This window comes from Carassius auratus, unplaced genomic scaffold, assembly GCF_003368295.1.
Source record: "Carassius auratus strain Wakin unplaced genomic scaffold, ASM336829v1 scaf_tig00034704, whole genome shotgun sequence".
In the NCBI taxonomy this organism is placed as follows: domain Eukaryota; kingdom Metazoa; phylum Chordata; class Actinopteri; order Cypriniformes; family Cyprinidae; genus Carassius; species Carassius auratus.
In genome coordinates, this window is record NW_020526170.1 from 64694 (window position 1) to 82954 (window position 18261).

General features: G+C 34.7%; 1 protein-coding gene across 2 annotated transcripts in view; it reads left to right on the forward strand.

Annotated features, from left to right (window-relative positions):
* Window positions 1-18261, forward strand: part of LOC113081635 (glypican-5-like) — an 89173-nt gene that overhangs the window by 46631 nt on the left and 24281 nt on the right. For both annotated transcript variants that reach the window (XM_026253651.1, XM_026253652.1), the window contains one exon: window positions 7116-7236. In XM_026253651.1, the coding sequence (XP_026109436.1) occupies window positions 7116-7236 (121 nt within the window). The remainder of the gene's footprint in view (window positions 1-7115; window positions 7237-18261) is intronic.

Below are 18261 nucleotides of genomic sequence, written 5' to 3' on the forward strand. Positions count from 1 at the left end.
GCATTCAGTCTCTGTCATCATTTCTGCTTCTGCAAATACATTTCAAATCAATTAATATGTTGAGGTGTAAATGCACTTGAAAATCTCACAGATATTTAATGTGTTTTTGTTGACAAGGAATTTAAACTCTGTACTAAAGCTAGTTTTCATTGCACAGAAGCATTTGCATTCAGATCGACTGCATGCAGAGGTAGTTTGTTATTGATCTGCATGACGTTGATGGAAAGCCCACTGGGGAAGAGGTAGAGAGCAACCTTAATAATGTAAGCGTTACAAAGACTTCTATTCTTTTGTATTTAGAGTGATTGATTTAATGAATTAACAGTATAGCATCTGTGCTTGGCCTGTATAGTTGGAGCAGAGTGAATATGATTATAGTATTGGATTGTTTCTGGTTTGTGTTTTTTCAGGATTCTATCAGATAACATTGTAGCTAATTCAGATGTGGAGACAAGCTCTTACATAAGTGTGTTTTAAACTTTTGTTGTTTGAATGTGTGAAAACACGTTATAAAGTTGTTTATCAAGTCTTAACTGATCCCCCCCCCCTTTATTTAAAGAAAAAAACTAAATCGTGAATTTTTTTGAGAGTGTAATACTCATGTACCATCATAGGGGGCATTAAAGAGTAGTTTTATTTGAAGCTCATGCTTTTCAATGCAATAGACAGAGATACGTTATGTTCAGAATAGCGCATTAATTCTGTGATATATAGTATGTAAACTCAACTTAGTATGCACTTAAATGACATACTACATTTGTTAAAATATTTAGAGTAGTATAAAACCCGATTAGACAGTCTAATACAATTTATTCCACGAATTGCTGATTGTCTCTACTGTTCACCAAGGCTGCATTTATTTGATCAAAAATACATGAAAACAGAAATACTGTGAAATATTATTACAATTTAAAATAATGAATAATATATATAAAATTGTGACATTGTATCTTTTTTTGGCATGTTTTTACTGTCACTTTTGATCAATTCAGTGCAGTCTGTTTCACTCTCTGTCCATCTCTTGCTGTAGAGAGTCCAGTTTAAATGTTCCCTAGCTTTGTCCATGCATTTTCAGAAATGTGTTTTAAGTCCAGTGCTGGAAATAGTGCCTCAGAATGACTATAGATAGAACGGGAGAGATGCAATCTCAGGCAGTGACATCATCCTCTGCATCTAAATGATTAGTGTGTGTACTGTAAATGTGTGTGTGTGATGGTGTGTGTCAGCCCGCAAATGGGAGGTCCAGGTTTCGCTTCCGAAATTATGAAATAAATGAGAACACATCTCAGTGGATTTTCACCTCCATACACACACACACACACACACACACATACACACACACAATCCTATTACAGTGTTATCTGGAGCTCATTGACTGCTGTGTGCCACTGACCTGTGAATCATTATGATGGAAACAGTGAAAGTGTAAGAGATGTTAAAAACTCTGGGATGAGTTCAAAGAACAGAAAGTTCTTTGCATGGGGCGCTACTGCTGACCAATTAAAGGCCATATTCACAGGGTCACACACACTCGGCCAGCCTAAAGTGTGTGTGTATAAAGATGGTTTCTCACCAAAAGCTTCAGGGAAGAGGCTTTAACAGTGAACATGCAGAACTGGTGACCATGTTTAAGAGACTGGGGGCAGATTTACCAGTAAATGTTCCCATAAACAGCTACTTCCTTCACTTAATTTAGAGCTATAGTGGGCTCATCCGGAATCTCATGCTCCCCCCTCCCAACACTTCCTGTACTCTTACTCTCTCGTTTTCTTGTTTGTCTACTTTACAGTTTACAGAAGGTTTCTTTATTTATATAAAGTATATATATGTGTGTGTGTGTGTGTGTGTGTGTGTGTGTGTGTGTGTGTATGTGTATATATATATATATATATACAGTACAGACCAAAAGTTTGGACACACCTTCTCATTCAAAGAGTTTTTTTTATTTTCATGACTATGAAAATTGTAGAGTCACACTGGCTATGGCTATTTGACCAAGAAGGAGAGTGATGGGTTGCTACACCAGATGACCTGGCCTCCACAGTCACCGGACCTGAACCCAAGCTGGACCGCAGACAGAAGGCAAAAGGGCCAACAAATGCTAAGCATCTATCGGGGAACTCCTTCAAGACTGTTGGAAGACCATTTCAGGTGACTTCCTCTTGAAGCTCATCAAGAGAATGCCAAGAGTGTGCAAAGCAGTAATCAAAGCAAAAGATGGCTACTTTGAAGAACCCAGAATATGACATATTTTCAGTTGTTTCACACTTTTTTGTTATGTATATAATTCCATATATAATTCCACATGTTAATTCATAGTTTTGATGCCTTCAGTGTGAATCTACAATTTTCATAGTCATGAAAATAAAGAAAACTCTTTCAATGAGAAGGTTTGTTTCATACAATACAGATTGTGTCAGCTTTACAGTGTTAAACAGGAAAAACGTGTTCTGATAATGGAAGAGAACAATTTGTGTGTGTGTGTGTGTGTTATGCACCTCATGGAGGTTTGGAAAGACATAATGGTCCGTAAATCAAGAAAGAATTATTTAATTTTGGCTGAACGTAAATTACTAGTGTACTTTTTTAAAACTTCTCACAGTGTCTTAACCCTCAATGCTTGTAGCTAGATTTGTGCATGATTATAATGCTGTTCTTCATCGTTTGATGAATTCCCACAGCCACGTCCCGAACCACCGCACATCTGTTCATTTTGCTGAATTATTGCTTAATATTCTGCTTCCTCTTAGAAAAAAAAATGCCCTAACAATTATAGTGATTAAAAAGTACATAAGGAAACCTGTTTCACAAAGGCTCTAATTGTCTTGTTTTCTGTACATAAGTTTAGGAGTGGGGCGTATTAATTATAATTGGCTAAACAGAGATCAGATTTATCCCTGTGAGTGTGTGTATGTGTTTCATTGCACTGCTCAATCAAATAAGAGGTGTATTTCTTCCACACGCTGCCTGAACTATGGAGGGTGACTTGTAACGAGCCCCAACACAGATGATAACAGACCCAGTCAGCCTTATCTCACCTCAGATACAATCTCCAGCCTTCACTCACCCTTTCTCTTTATATTAATCCCATCATGCACAGTGTGTGTCCGTGTGTGTGTGTGCGTGGGTGTTTGTGTGTGTGTGTGTGTGTGTGTGTGTGTGTGTACACCCTTTTGCATAACATTAATGGAGAGAGTTATTGATGTTGCACTCAATAACACTCAACACTCATATCTGCTGCTGTTCAGTACGGAAACATTGATGTGTGTGTGTCATGGACTGAGCTCAGTGCCATAACCTTTATCTTGAGGAACTACACACACACACACAAGCCTACATATGATACAGCTGTTGGCCACATGGGCATCTGTCCCTGCCACAGTCTGCTTTCCCATCATCCCTTGGGGCGGCAGGCTTGGCTCAGGCTCTATTCTGTGGTTTATCTCCACCATTTGCTCATCCTCTCACCATCTCTGATCTTTCCATCTCTATAGGATTCCTTCTCTTCACATCTTTGTCTATTTTAGGCATCTCATTTTATTTGGCACGTTTCCCGTCTGTACTGATTTGCATCCGTTCTCAGTGTAAATGTGTTTTTGGATCTGCCTGCAGGTCTGTTTGTTTCTAAAGTGTTATTTAAGTGACGTGACATGTATGGTGACCCATACTCAGAATTAGTGCTCTGCATGGATCCCATCCAAAGTGCACACACATCAGTGAACACACACACTCCATGAACTAGATTATGGATTTAAATGGACACATTTTTAATCCAAACATTTCCTGATAATGTTGGGTTATCATACCTGTTTTTCTTCACCAGAGACTGATGGTCCAGAGGTGAACTCATCAAATGTCTTTTATTTTCCTCTGTTAGTCTGGGCATGGTTCAAAAGATTGGATGCAAACAACCTTCCAGCAACCAGATGGTCACATTAAATAACACAATGACCGAGTCATTAGCAGACTGCACAGCCTGAGATCAGTTCATGTCTCCTGCTAAAACTAAACTGAGGCATAAAGTCTTTTCATTTGGATCGTATATTCATCTGAGATCCATGACCTGTGTTTTCGGAGTTCCTGTATAAATCAGTGCTGTGATAAACCTGCCTGCCTCACCATGTTGGCCCAATGTCTTCTCGGTTTCACCTAAAACTTCTTAGGCTAAAAAGCTGTGTTTATACATTTCCTTGGGAAACAATAAAGGCATGAAAAAAGAAACTTATTTTCAGTTGGTTAGAGAGTTGCATCTTTTTGTTTTTGCGACGAATCTATATTGTGTTTATTAAAACAGAGTGACATCAGTTTGACTCATTATCACTTCTGAAAGATCTTTGATTGGCAGGTGGCTGATGATAGTGGACCATTTGGACAATTTTTCATAAAGGACCTTAAAAAAAAAAATTAAATCCACGGATGGTTGGTTGTATAGATGGTTTGATAGATGTTAGATGGATAGATTGGTTGGATGGATGGATGAATGGTTGGATAGATGGACTGATGGTTAGATATGGATGGATAGATAGATGGATGAATGAATAGATGGTTGGTTAGATCAATGTATAGATGTATAGATACATATTAGTTAGAAAATGAAGAGGTGGATGGATTGATAGATTTGGATTCTTTGACATCTCACTTCAAATGTATGATACCCTCCGTCGAGCACAAATCTTTTCAAAGCAGATCATCTTCAGAAGTGTGTGATTGCTGTTTTCTGTCTGGTTTGTCCTCATGGAGGCTGCCATTGTGTCTCTGTTCTGAGAGAACTGTATGGAGGACAAAAGAGCTGTCCGTTCCACAGACAGCGGAGCAGCGTGTTCTGAGAAAGTTCGAGGACTCCGAGCTTGTAATTTCCATGTCTGTGTCACGGCTCTCTCTGCCAGTTTATCATACTCCAAACCTCTAATTTATCCAGATCAGATTTGCACATTCTAGTGGTTCTCATTCACTCTCTGCCGCTCCATTAATTACAGAGCAGCTCTGCTGTTTGCAATCTAAGGTCTTGTTTCTTTTTTTCTTCCCTCTCTCACACAAATACTCCGTAACGTTGTTACAATTTTTACTTTTCTTTTTGGTTTGTTTTGCTTTAAAACATATGAGAAGATGGAGAAATTCCACACTTTTATAGTGTTTTTTAATGATTCTTTGCAGCAATTTCTAAAAGCATTATTATTTTTTTCTCGAGTTAATGAGTTGGTCATTTAGCTTCTTGATGTTCCGTTGGAGGTTGTCGTTTAATCTTTTGAAACATATTAGAATTTTCTCAGTTTTCTAAAGACCAAATAGAACTTAAAATGTTATTTTGTGGCATCATAAGGCTTTAAAACATTTTAGATGTTTAAGAATGCGGATAGATCTGCAACCCAGTTCCCAAAATCATTAGCTTCTGTTTTGTATTGTTTCAAATTTCAAAACCAGAAGCATTTACATGTGTGTTTCATGCTCCGTCATTAATTTTTCAGAGCTTTTGTAATCATCTCTGTTTCCATGGAAATCTGCGAACACAGTGATTATGGGATGTTTGCGATGCTGAGTTGCTTCATGCTGGGAATCAGACAGCATCCTCTCAGAGATTCTTTTTAATGTGTTTTATTCAAAAATGTGTTTTTATTTCCATCGTTGAGTTTGTATATTCTACATATAAGGCTGTCTGAGCTGTGTATGTTTATTAGACTGTTTTATTTTTCCAAATGTATTTTTCATTAGTTTAGTTTTCACTTTGTTTTATTTGTAGTTTCTTTGGTGTTTGCTAGATTTCATTCAGTTTTAGTTGAGGAAATGAATGAGAAATAAATCCAAAAACCAAGGCTGCTAGACTGTGGCTGGCCTCTATTAGCAAAACATCTCTTCATACTTCTCTTTCTGAGAGAGAGAACAGATTACAGCAATGCAAAATGATCCTGCAATAAAGGCTGTCCAGACTGGAGCAAATACTAGTTGTTAAATGATGTGAGAGAGAGAGAGAGAGAGAGAGAGAGTAAAGGCTGACCATAAAGAAAACAATTTTAGACGTCTAAATTCAAAATAATAGCGTTTTAATTGTGTATGATGCGGAGCTGCTATTTTACAGATTGTGTACTATAGATTATAGATTATAATATTAAGATTATCAACACACCAGGTGTTCTGGGATATATTTAGTAAAAGACAATAATCAGATGAGGCATCTGTCAGAGAGGGATGATATTATATACAGCTGAATTATATATAATAAATCCATGTAGAATTCAAATAGATTTTGGATTGCAATGTGTTTACAGCATTGAAATTGATTTATTGAAAGACATTGGGAAGCTCGTTTTGCAACTTCATAACTCAATTCCGTGCCAGAAATGATTGACGACCCACCCAACCACACGCGCGCACACACACACACACACACACACACACAGAGAGAGGTGTTTTTGTGAAAAGTGGGGACATCCCATGGGCGTAATGGTTTTTATACTGTACAAACTGTTTATTCTATCACCTTAGACCAACCCTACACCTAACCCTAACCCTCACAGGAAACTTTGCATTTTTACTTTCTCAAAAAAAAAAAAAAAACTCATTCTGTATGATTTATAAGCGTTTTGAAAAATGGGGACATGGGTTATGTCCTCATAAGTCACCCTCTCCTTGTAATACCTGTGTCATACCCATGTCATTATACAGAGTTGTGTCCTGATATGTCACAAAAAAAGAGCACACACACACATCATATACTTTTCACCATAGTGGAAGTGTTTGTGGCTTATAAACTGTAAGAATGATTCGGGAGCAACTTCTTTTGTGCTTTTGGACAAGTCACTTTAATGTTAGTTTGTGTGGAGATAGACCATGGGTTCATTTCAAGCATTAGAAATCACTCTTTTGGAACAGCATGGTAATAAGAGAGAGAAAGAGGTATACTGCTCTTGTAATTAGATGGCTTGTGTTTGTGTGTGTGCAGGTGTTTAGGACTTTTGGGAAAGCAGTTAACTTTCTTGCCAAACAGTAGATTGAATATTTATACTTCCAGGGGACTACAACCAAAAGTCTATTTCTGATGGGGCTTCATGGTGCAAATCACAGCATATCTCTTAATGTTTGTGTCTTTCTCTCTCTCTTTCTCTCTCTCTTTCTCTCAGTTATACTTCGAGGGTGGTGGGCAGTGGAGTTCATGCTCAAAGACAGAATCAAGAAGTAAGGGTCAGAGGTGCTGACCCTGTGCTTATGGATGCCAAAAACATACTTGAGCTCTTCAACATGGTGAGAAATATCATGATTTGGTGACACTACTGCAAACATCTATGACATCGTAAAGGGATAGTTCACCTAAAAATAACAATTGTGTCATCATTTAGATCAGTTTCATGTTTGTTTCTTCTTTGAAACACAAAAGATGATGTATTGAAAGTTAATAAAAAAGTTAAACATAAAAAAAAACAATTTTTGTTACTTTTACCTACATTCTATGATTAAATATAAAAACTTAAATTTATTTTATTTCAGCTGTTTGACGACGCAACTTAAACATTTAAAACTAAAACTGCATAAATATATATATATATATATATATATATATATATATATATATATATATATATATATATATATATATATATATATATAATAAAGCAAGAATAAAGCATAGAGCTATAATTAATTCATCAAGACTGTGATTTAATTAAATAAATATATGTGCTGCAGGTTTAATATGCATTTTATTTCTATGCGTGTAGGTTATGTACATCTCAGTTACTACATTCACAGTAAATGCTGCTCCACATAAACTGTTATCATTTACACATGCGGACTGTCTCAAACTCCATCTTTGCATATTTAATGAGTCGGAGTTGCTTCGTTCATCTGGGAACAGTATGCACCATTCTATAAACCTACACCAGGAGAGAAGAATACATCATCTTTATAAGATGCTAACTCTGAGTTTGCATGTTCTGATGTCCACATGTTCTTGTTAGAGAAATGACAGTGGCTATAGCATTTCTATCATAAAGAAGTAGCCAAATATTAATGATCAAGTGGACTTTTGAATGAAATGTTGTTTAGTCAATATTAAACATTGATTGGATTGTGCTGTAAAATAAAATGTAAAACAATTGTGCCCTCTGCAGGCATTTGATACTGTACATAAGTTATGATTAATATTGTTTTATTACACTTAGTATTTTTTTTTCAATCATATGATTACTTGCTTTGGATATTTTATTTGAACCCATTATTAATGCCTCATTGCTCATATTTATTTTATGCTTCACTAAGCTCTATTTTAATTACTAATTTAAAAGAAGAAAATAAGATTACTCGATTAATCATCAGAATAATCAACTGATTACTTGATAACCAAAATAATCGTTAGTTACAGTCCTCATAATATCTGATATCATTATCCATTTTTGCATGTATTGATTTTTGTATGATTTTTTATGAAATTACAACTTTTCCAATGCTTATCAAATCAGGCAGTGTTGTCGACCCACTGTAGACAGTCTGAAGAAATGTGCTTATGTCTTTAGAAGCATATTGCTGTTGTTGTTTGAGATGTTCTGTTCTCATTCTGAAAGACCTGATGGAGCAGTCATGCATTAACAATGTGGCAGGAAACAAGGGCAGATGCTTCTTTATCTGATGTGAATTAAACAGCTCATCAAAGTGATCCTGATGTTCTTCAAAAATTAACTAACAGATGAAACTTCCGCCTAATTAGCAGCACCTAGAGCAGATTTTAGATGAGTTTAACAGCTTTGGCTGAGGAGGAAGGGAATTTATACGTCACATGTGGAAGTAAGGCTGATTCTGATGGGAAGTGAAGAATTAAGGAGAAGAAATGATGACTGGCAGGGGCTTGTAGATTGAATCTGTGCTGATTGAACTAACAGATTCTTGTGAACTGGTGCCATCAGTAAACATGGGTGAGAACATCATGGCCTTATACACACACACACACACACACACACACACACACACACACACACACACACACATACTGTATATACACAGTGGCTTTAACACACACGACAAACACATCTGTGTCATAAACACTTTTAAATGAAATTTGCATTCATTTTGAATTATAATGAAAATAATCCAGTTTATCAATCGATGAATTGATTTTGAATTGCGTTATGTACAAGTGGTTCAAGGTTATGCATTAGTATGTTATTTTCACAAGATAAAACAAGGATTTTTATTGAAAAACATTAATGTGAATAATATTAATAATAATAATAATAACAATAATGAAACCCTAATGAAAATAAATAAATACAAATAAATTGAATAGTTATAATAAATAATAATTATTATTTTATTGGTAATTTAACTGGTATTAGTACTACTAGTATTTACTTAATATACTTAATATTTATTGTATTTATTAAAATAAAGCTTCAAGTAATTTCTTTCACTCTTTCTTTCTTTTGCCTTATCTTATTATCTTATTTCCTTTACTCTTTCTTTTTGTGCATCTGTGCATCTTAATAAAAAATGTTAATACATTTTTTAATTCTCGAAAAATGACAACATACTGTCATTCTGGTTTCACTATTATTATTATTATTATTATGATTATTATGATGATGATGATGAGTATTATTATTATTTTTTTTGTTGTTGTTTGAATGGGAAACGTACATATAAGAAATATCATGTATAATAGAAAATCTTTTTATTTCGTTAAAATGCAGCAATTTTATTGTTCTGGGTTTGATTGTTCCCATTCCATTCCTGATCTATGTACAGTAATATCAGAGCGCTTATTTCTGACTTGCCTTTAAACAGACAGAAGAATGAAATCATTTATGGAAGATTACCGATAAGGAAAGATCATAAACTCTCTCTCTCTCTTATATTCAATCTTATTTCACCCTGATAAAGTTATGAATTTCTTTTTCCCAGATGGTGAGAAATATTTCATTTCCTATTGTGATTTTGCAGAAAACCACAAGTGGAATCTGCTGTGTTAGTTTCAGCGCAGAGAAAGAGAATGGAAATATTGATCCTGTGTACTTTGGAGGTTTGAACAGGGATATATGTGGTTAAAGAAACTGAGAGTGTGACACAGAGAGACGGAGAGAGTTGAAAGGAGCAAAGGTTCAGAAAACAGGGGATTTTGGATGGCAAAGTGCTGTTTTTGTCATGCTAATAGCAGACTGCACACTGAAAGACCTTCAGAATAAAAGATGATTTTCTCAGAATCCCCTGCGGCTCTGTGTGGCAACAGTCTGTCCAGCTCTCTCGCTCTGCTACATGACATTCTTTCTTTCTTTCTTTCTTTCTTTCTTTCTTTCTTTCTTTCTTTCTTTCTTTCTTTCTTTCTTTCTTTCAGTTTCACTATTTCTTTGTCTATTTTACATTTTTGTTCTGTCTTTTGCAGTTTTGCTTTCTTTTGTGTTTTCATTCTCACTTTTTCTTTGCTGTTCATTGTTTTTTTTTGTGTGTGTGTGTGTGCACTTTTGGTGTCGTTTGAAACCATTATTATTGACATATTCTTTGCATCTCTTTTTATGCCTTCATGATAGAAAGCCATTTGCCATTTGATGCATCTTAAGTAATAAACAGGTGTAATGTCACCATTTTTGCATTTTGGGAGCTCGTTATGTAGTTCCAGTAGTTAACATTTGAGACTGATACTCACAGTGGTGGTAATTTACATTTAACTGAAGTTTTGTGTGTGTGTGTGTGTGTGCAGTTGTATAAGTGTGAAAAAGAAATTTCACCTTTAAAACTTTGACTATCCCCACCTTTGTCCTGACATTGCTCTCCTCAGTTAGAATAGCTGCTTAGGAGCTGAGATCCACCCACACTTATCTGTTTGTGTACATAGCAGAATGTCTGGAGACTTTCAGTCCAGATTCATCTCAGGTGGCCTGGTCTCCACCTTAGTCTACAGTTTTATCTATATTTGTTTATAACTTTGCAATTTATTGCTCAAATGCAGGAAATGGTAGTTTGGAAAAATTACACTCTAGTTTTATACAGTCAAACGGGGCTGAAATCCTGCATGTTTAGTGAAGCAAATTTGAGCAATAAAATGTTACTAATGAACCTGGTTCAGTACTGATAATAGTGATTCCTGATCTACAAACAAACACATTTTCTAATATATCTTAATCAGTATAATTTTTTTTTTATTAAAGAAATGTTCTAGCTTCTAAATATTTGTCTTATAAAATATTTTCCTTTAAAATATTTTTAAATATCTAAACCTGGTAAATGTATTTGAGAGGCAAAATTGCTTTTATTATTGAGAGTTTCACATCTAAATAGTTAAACATAATTCAATTTTTCTTGTTCAAAATCTAACAAATTTTAAAGTTTATGCTTTACAATAAAATAAAATAAAAATAAAATATATATATATTTTTTTATTTGTAACAAATTTATTTTAATTTTCTTCCTTTATTTATTCAAATTAAAAGCAGATATTGATTTTTCAGGACAGTTTTATGTGGAATGAATATACAGTACGTGTGCTGACAAGTGCAATGTAATGTCAGATTTCCTCACTGGATGTTAAACTACACATGAAACAACCCAGCCCTGGTCTGATGTCTGTAGTTCAGGTCACCGTGGCCAGCCCTTCCTGTTCCTCCTTAATAAATATGTCTGATTCCCCATAAATATCCCCTATTGGAATCTGGAAGAGGCCAGCAGCACAACTGCTTTTGGGTGTGGAGACACAATAGCATCTCTGTGCTCGGGATGTGTGTTTGTGTGTTTTTCAGCACTCATACAGCATCTCATCAGACTCATGAGTGTAAATGTGGACTATAGGGAAATTAGCGTTTCACTTTAGAGTGTCAGTAGGGGCTTGTGTTGACCTGCGACACTACTGTTCTCTAGTCTGTTTTACTGCATTACAGAAAATTGATTTATTAGCCGCCCTGTTTGGACTGCCAGTACTTTTGGGTGGATTTTAGTCTTCAGCTACAACATCCGTTAAATGAAAAGGTCACCCAAATATGAAGATTCTGTCGTAAGTGTTTGACTCTCATTCTGTTCCAAACCTGTATGACTTATTCTTTTCTGTCATGGAACATGAAAGGACAAAAACCATGAATGTAATTGGTGAACAGGGACTGTAAAGCTCCAAAAATACTAATAAAACCAACTTAAAAGTGGTCCATGGATATCTCTGTGTGAGGAACAGTCATTGTTAGAATTTGTACTGTGCACACTTTCATGTTTATTTAAGTAACAAGCATGAAAAGTAGGCACTTTTTTTGTGCATATCAGCTTAAATTTTTGTCTGTCGCTAATTGGTGACAGAATTTTCATTTAAGTGTGAACTGTTTTTTTAAGGACTTTCTCAGTAATTAAACTTTAATTTTCCTTGTGTTCAGTCTGTGTTCAGTCTAGCGCAGGAAACCACCCCTTAAATGTTAAAATTATGACATTTTATTGGCTATTGCAGTATATCGTTATATTGACTTTAATATATTTTATTATATTGTTGTTGTCATTATTTTGTTAAAACTTTTTTTTTTTTTTTTTTCTCAGCATATCATGACTTTTGTGGCTCATTGATTTTAACTCCAAAAAATGGCAAAAAAAAAAAAAATACACCATTAAACAATATTAGTTGTCCACATGCTAAAATGTTTTATTATGTGCATATTAAAATGTATTTAAAATAACCGCATGAGATTTGTATGGCCAAAAAATTCCGGGAAAGTCAAGGGGAACCAAGCAAATTTATAAAGGCATGATATGAGTAAATGATGACAGAATTATCATAAATATAAATATTTAATATACCTGTTTAAGAAAAAACTATCTGTACACAAAATGCTTACACTGTCAATTGTTAGTCTGTTTGGGGTCAACTGTGTGTGTTGATCATTTACTGTGTGTGTTTATCACTTGACCTCTATTATTTTTCCGTTCTCATAGCAGGGTATCAGGTGTGTAGTATAGTCACAGTATAGTGATATTCTGTATCAAAGGCTTGTCTCTTGTCTGAGGCCTCAGGGAGAACAGAACTCACTGTTTGAAGTGAGTTGAGAGATCTACAGCTCTGGAAAGAGTTCACTGAACACTCAGCACTGCCTGTCTGCTGGCCGTGACATATCTCAACACATCTGAGTTCACTTCAGGCATGATATCAACAACAGTCCAGTGAAGATCAAACCGTTAAATGAACCACATTCAGTGTCATTGCAATCCAGAAATCTTACTTTTATTTACATCAATCAATCAATCAATCAATCAATCAATCAATCAATCAATCAATCAATCAATCAAACAAGCAAACTTTACAGTGTAATTAAGTTAATCAATGAATGTAAGTTTTATCATCATTTTATTACAAAAAACTAATTTTAATCAGTATTTTGTCTTCTTGTTCAATAAAAATATATAATTTTCTTAAGTAAAATTTATTAGACAAGCAAATTTGTGTTTTTAGTGGTTGAGGGTGATTTTCTTTCCAATCTGCAAGAATGATCGAGGTTAATTTAGCGAATATCTGTACTGATACCTAAATGGAATTTTTGTTGTTGCAATTTCTAATGATAAAAAGAGTAATTATGTTTTACAAATATAAGTATATAACTTCATATATTTGAAATCAATAATTTCAAACATTTTATAGGCATCTTTTAGCATGTTTACTTGGTTCAATGGGCAGAGGGAGATATTTGCAATTTACTGAAGGGAGAGTACTTGCTAAAAATTAATATCTATAATTTTCATACAAAAAATGGAATTACAAGTTAAATTATAATTAAGACATTTTTGGGGAATATTTCTTGAATTAATGTTATTTTTCTTCTACAGTTAGATGTTTTGTTTTGAAATAGTTTGTCAGGCATTAATCTAACAAATCAGTGACATTTATGCTCCAGTATAATGGAAATCTAGTAAGAAAAACTAAAACGTACAGTATCTGGAAACGTGTGCTTGAAAATGTTTCAATATTTTAGTTGGAAAACAAATCAGGTTGCTGATTTAGAAAATCATTTTGCTGTGATGTGTCATGCCTAACACCCCCTTAAACTTTATAAAACTGTTTGAATGCATGGCCTTTGGTGTTTTATCGCTTTAACATTGAGCTGTGAGTGTTTCGAAGCAGTGAGCACTTAAATAACTAATGCATGTTCTGCACTGACGCAGTCTGTGCTCGCCCGGTCAACTCATTTGCAAGTCACTTTAGATAAAAGCCTCTGTTAAATGAATAGAAATAAATGTAAATGTGTTATTAATTCAATCTGTGAATTTTTATCTCTTGCATCTCTTGTGATCATTGAATTGATAGATCCTGTATACATAGTTGCAGCTTTAACATTTCTGATCAGATTAATCATATTTAAAATCAATATAATAGCCTATTTATATATATATATATACACACACACACATACAGATATATATATATATATATATATATATATATATATATATATATATATATATATATATATATATATATATATATATATATAACATATAATTTTACTGACTTAATGCATTTAATCATTCATTGAACATTGATGCTTTCTTTGCATTGCTGTTGCCACCATTTGGTTATTTCTTCATATTTACCTGTGGCTTATTGTGTTATGTAATGTCTGTGTGGATGCAGACGGAATCAGAAGCATTTAGATGGACATCTGAGCGCTCTCTCTGTTTTGTACAGTCGTGTTCTGATGTTCTGGAAGGCATTATGACAAATCTTGAATCACACAGGCATGTGAACAGATCAGAATCCTCTGCTTCCACAACAGGATGGATGACTTCACTTCAGTTCCTCTCCTCTAGTCTCCTGTAATCTTTTTTCTCTTCTTTTGTCACCTCATCTCTTCTCAAGCCATCTCCTCACTAACCTCATTATTGGGCTCATTATTCTTGTTCAATCCATACAGCTAAGTTCTCAGTGATTCTCAGATGATCATCTAGTTTGATCACATTCCTGAAAGCTCACAGATCGCTCCTGACAGTGTTTTAACATGCTCATTTAATGTCCTGTTGATGTTATTTCACAATGCTACGTGTGAAACAGCAACTCCATGAAACAGCTCCATTCGAGCAGCACGTCCTCTGTGTCCGTGGAAATAATAAGAGCTTTTGCCAGGCACTCTGATGTCTGTGAAATCCCTTTTCCTTCAGGAGAGGAGGTCACTGACATGAGCGCTGTGCTACGCCAGACGCTGAGCTCTGTTTGTCCTGGAGACGTGAAGCTCAGAGCAAAAGAATGCAGCTAAAAGAAGGAGAGGGCATTCTTTATAATGATGTGCACACTCCTGTTTGTCACTCCTCCTGTCTTTCTTTCTCGTTCTTTCTTTCACATTTTGGCTCTTTCACAACAGGTTTATTGTTGTTAACTAAAACTAAAATGTATTAGAAACAGTTGTTAATTAAAATGAGGCCGAAATAAAATATAAATACTTGCTGAAATTCTTAAAGGTCCCATGGCATGAAAATTTCACTTTATGAGGTTTTTTAACATTAAAGGGTTAGTTCACCCAAATATTAAAATTAGGTCAATTTTTTTGTAACGTTACATATTTTTATGTCACCTTTGATCAAATTAATGCATCCTTGTTTAATAAAAGTATTAATATTTAACAAATCTTACTGATCTCAGACAATTGAGCAGTAGTGCATGGCTCTCTTTTCTGCTTCTCTCTGTCACTTTCGTCTGTCTTTCTTTCTGTCTCTTGTTCTGGTCCTCATGAGGTGATGGAGTCTGTCTGTGTGAGGGTGGGACTGTCAACTACACACCCTGTCTGTGTGCGTGCGTGCGTGTGTGTGTGTGTGTGTGTGTGTGTGTTCAAGCAGCAGAAATCCTCTTCAGTGAGTCGTGAGAAAGAAAGCTTGGCCTCACACACTCACACTGCTGCTCTGTTGCCCTTTAATGTCTTACGAATGTCTTCTTGCATGTTTGTCAGCTCTCTAGTGAGCTTTTGTCCTGCTCTCGCACAGATTTATAAACCTGATCGCTTTCTCTCCCCCTCCTTCTGTCTGTTTCTCTTTCTTTTTCATTCCTTCTCTCTCTTGTTCTTCCTCTGGATGCCAGTGTGCAGTAAATATGCAATATTTTACCCTCATTTTGGTCATTAACTCCTGGAATGTGTTTTCTTGAGCCCTGCTGGGGTTTGTTCAACAAAGCAGTATGAGCTATTAACCACTAACACACACACACACACACACACACACACACACACACCTCGACCTGCTCTTACCAGAGGATCGGTCACTCTGGAAACTCAGGTTTTACAGTGAATAGAAAGTTTCTTCTTTAAGTTCTTTTAAGTTTATCTTATAGAGTTTTACAGACTTCGTACGTGATGTTTCAGTTGGATGATTCCGGAGTGGAAAAGAGGAACATTATTCCCATCCTCATGCATGCAACAGACTACTTATTTCAGCACATCAACTGATATATTTATTTAAAACTGGACAAATGAGCTTTTGATAGCAAATTTCTATTTCAATTTCAATTTCAATTTTTTTTTTTTTTTTTTACTGACTCAATCCTGGTTTGTTTTTTAGTCAAAAAAAAAAAAACTAACAAAAACACATTCAATCTGATGTTTACAGCCCTTATCCAAACCACATCTGTATGTGGTTTGAAATCCGATTACAATCAAATCTGGAAAGTATAAATGGACAGATTGGATTTCTTTTAATCGTTCATGATTCCTTCAGTCTGTCAATCAATTTTCTGTCCAATGTCCATACCAATACTTTGCAGAGTGACAATACCAGCCTAACAGAACATACTTTAGTTGGTCTTTTGTTAGTTTTTTTTTATATATACATAGAAACAGTGAGTTGAAAAAGGAAAGAGGATCAGGAACTGACAAGCTGAATTCACGCTTTCTTTAAAGCAATTTTTAACCAATCAGATGTGTGCCTGAGCAGAGGAATCAATGTGACAAAAAAAAAAAAAAAAAAAAAAACCTTGCAACATGCAAGAAAAATGTTAATTAGCAGATTCTTTTTCTCATTTTGGAGTAAATAAAACATATTTTAATGAACAAGATAGATTTACTTGGGCAAAATTAGATTTCTGTTTTCAGGAAAAAAGTTTGTAGCCAAATTTATTTACTTTAAAAAATGTATTTTTAATTAGCAAGGACACATTAAATTAAACAAAAGTGACAGCAAAGACTACATTTGGTACAAAAAATTCTAAAACAAATAAATGCTGTTCTTTTGAACGTTCTATTTATCAAAGAATCCAGTGAAAAACAAAAAGTATAACCATTTCCAAAATAAATAAATAACGGTAGGTACTGTAGGTAGATATATAGATAAGCACAACAATTCAGCTTTACCATCATAGGAATAGATTACATGTAAAATATATTCAAATAGAGTTATTTTAAATTGTAATACAATTTCACACTATTACCATTTTACAGTTTATGAACATAAGAAGCTTCTAAAAAAATAATAAAAATAATAATAATTCATAGCAACTCCAAGTTTTGAAGTGTTGTGTACTGTATATTTTGAATTAAGCTTTGTTGTTCTTGTTCTAAGCATAAATGTAAATATGTAAGCCTAGCATGCATTTTAATAATGAATGTTTTTATGTTTTTATTGGGCAACAAGAAAATTAGCTTTTGCGGTGAAGAAAAACAACAACATTAATCTAGATGTTCAAATGAACTTGTCTCAATAGTGACCCTTGCAGGAACATTCCCCATTGCAGTATTTAACCTGGAGCCTGTCCGATCTCACTTTGGAAACATCTTAGAGCAGATGTCTGGATTAGCTGTGATTGATGCTCTCGTAGGACGTGAGTTTTGGCCGTGTTCATTTGTGAACCGGAAGAGAGGGACACACACAGGCGATGAAATTAGTTGCATATTGAACTCCCTTTATACTGTATGCCTTATGAAATATGTCAAATGGGAGTTAGACGTCCCACGTGACATCAATGTTTGCACAGTCCGGGGAGCCATATTAAGGAAAATAAAAATAGCCTGCAATTAGGTTGATATTTCGTTCTTTAATAAATTATTAAAGGGTCTAAGAAGCACAATTTCAGTTAACCTTATTGGCAGAGACCGTTATCGAAATTCTAAATGTTCTCAAGGACTCAAATCCATCACCTTTATTTGGAATACTCATACTCATAAGTTAAGCTCATATGCTTTTAATTGCCATAAACTATTATTTTGACTTGGGTTTCAGTTTGTAAAACAAAGTTTAAACACATTCAATTAATCTCAATCTAACGTTTCAACCTTGGCATTTCTAGTTCAAAAGATTTGTCGAATTGTTTGTGATGTACAGAATTAGAAAGAGAGGCTGAGATAA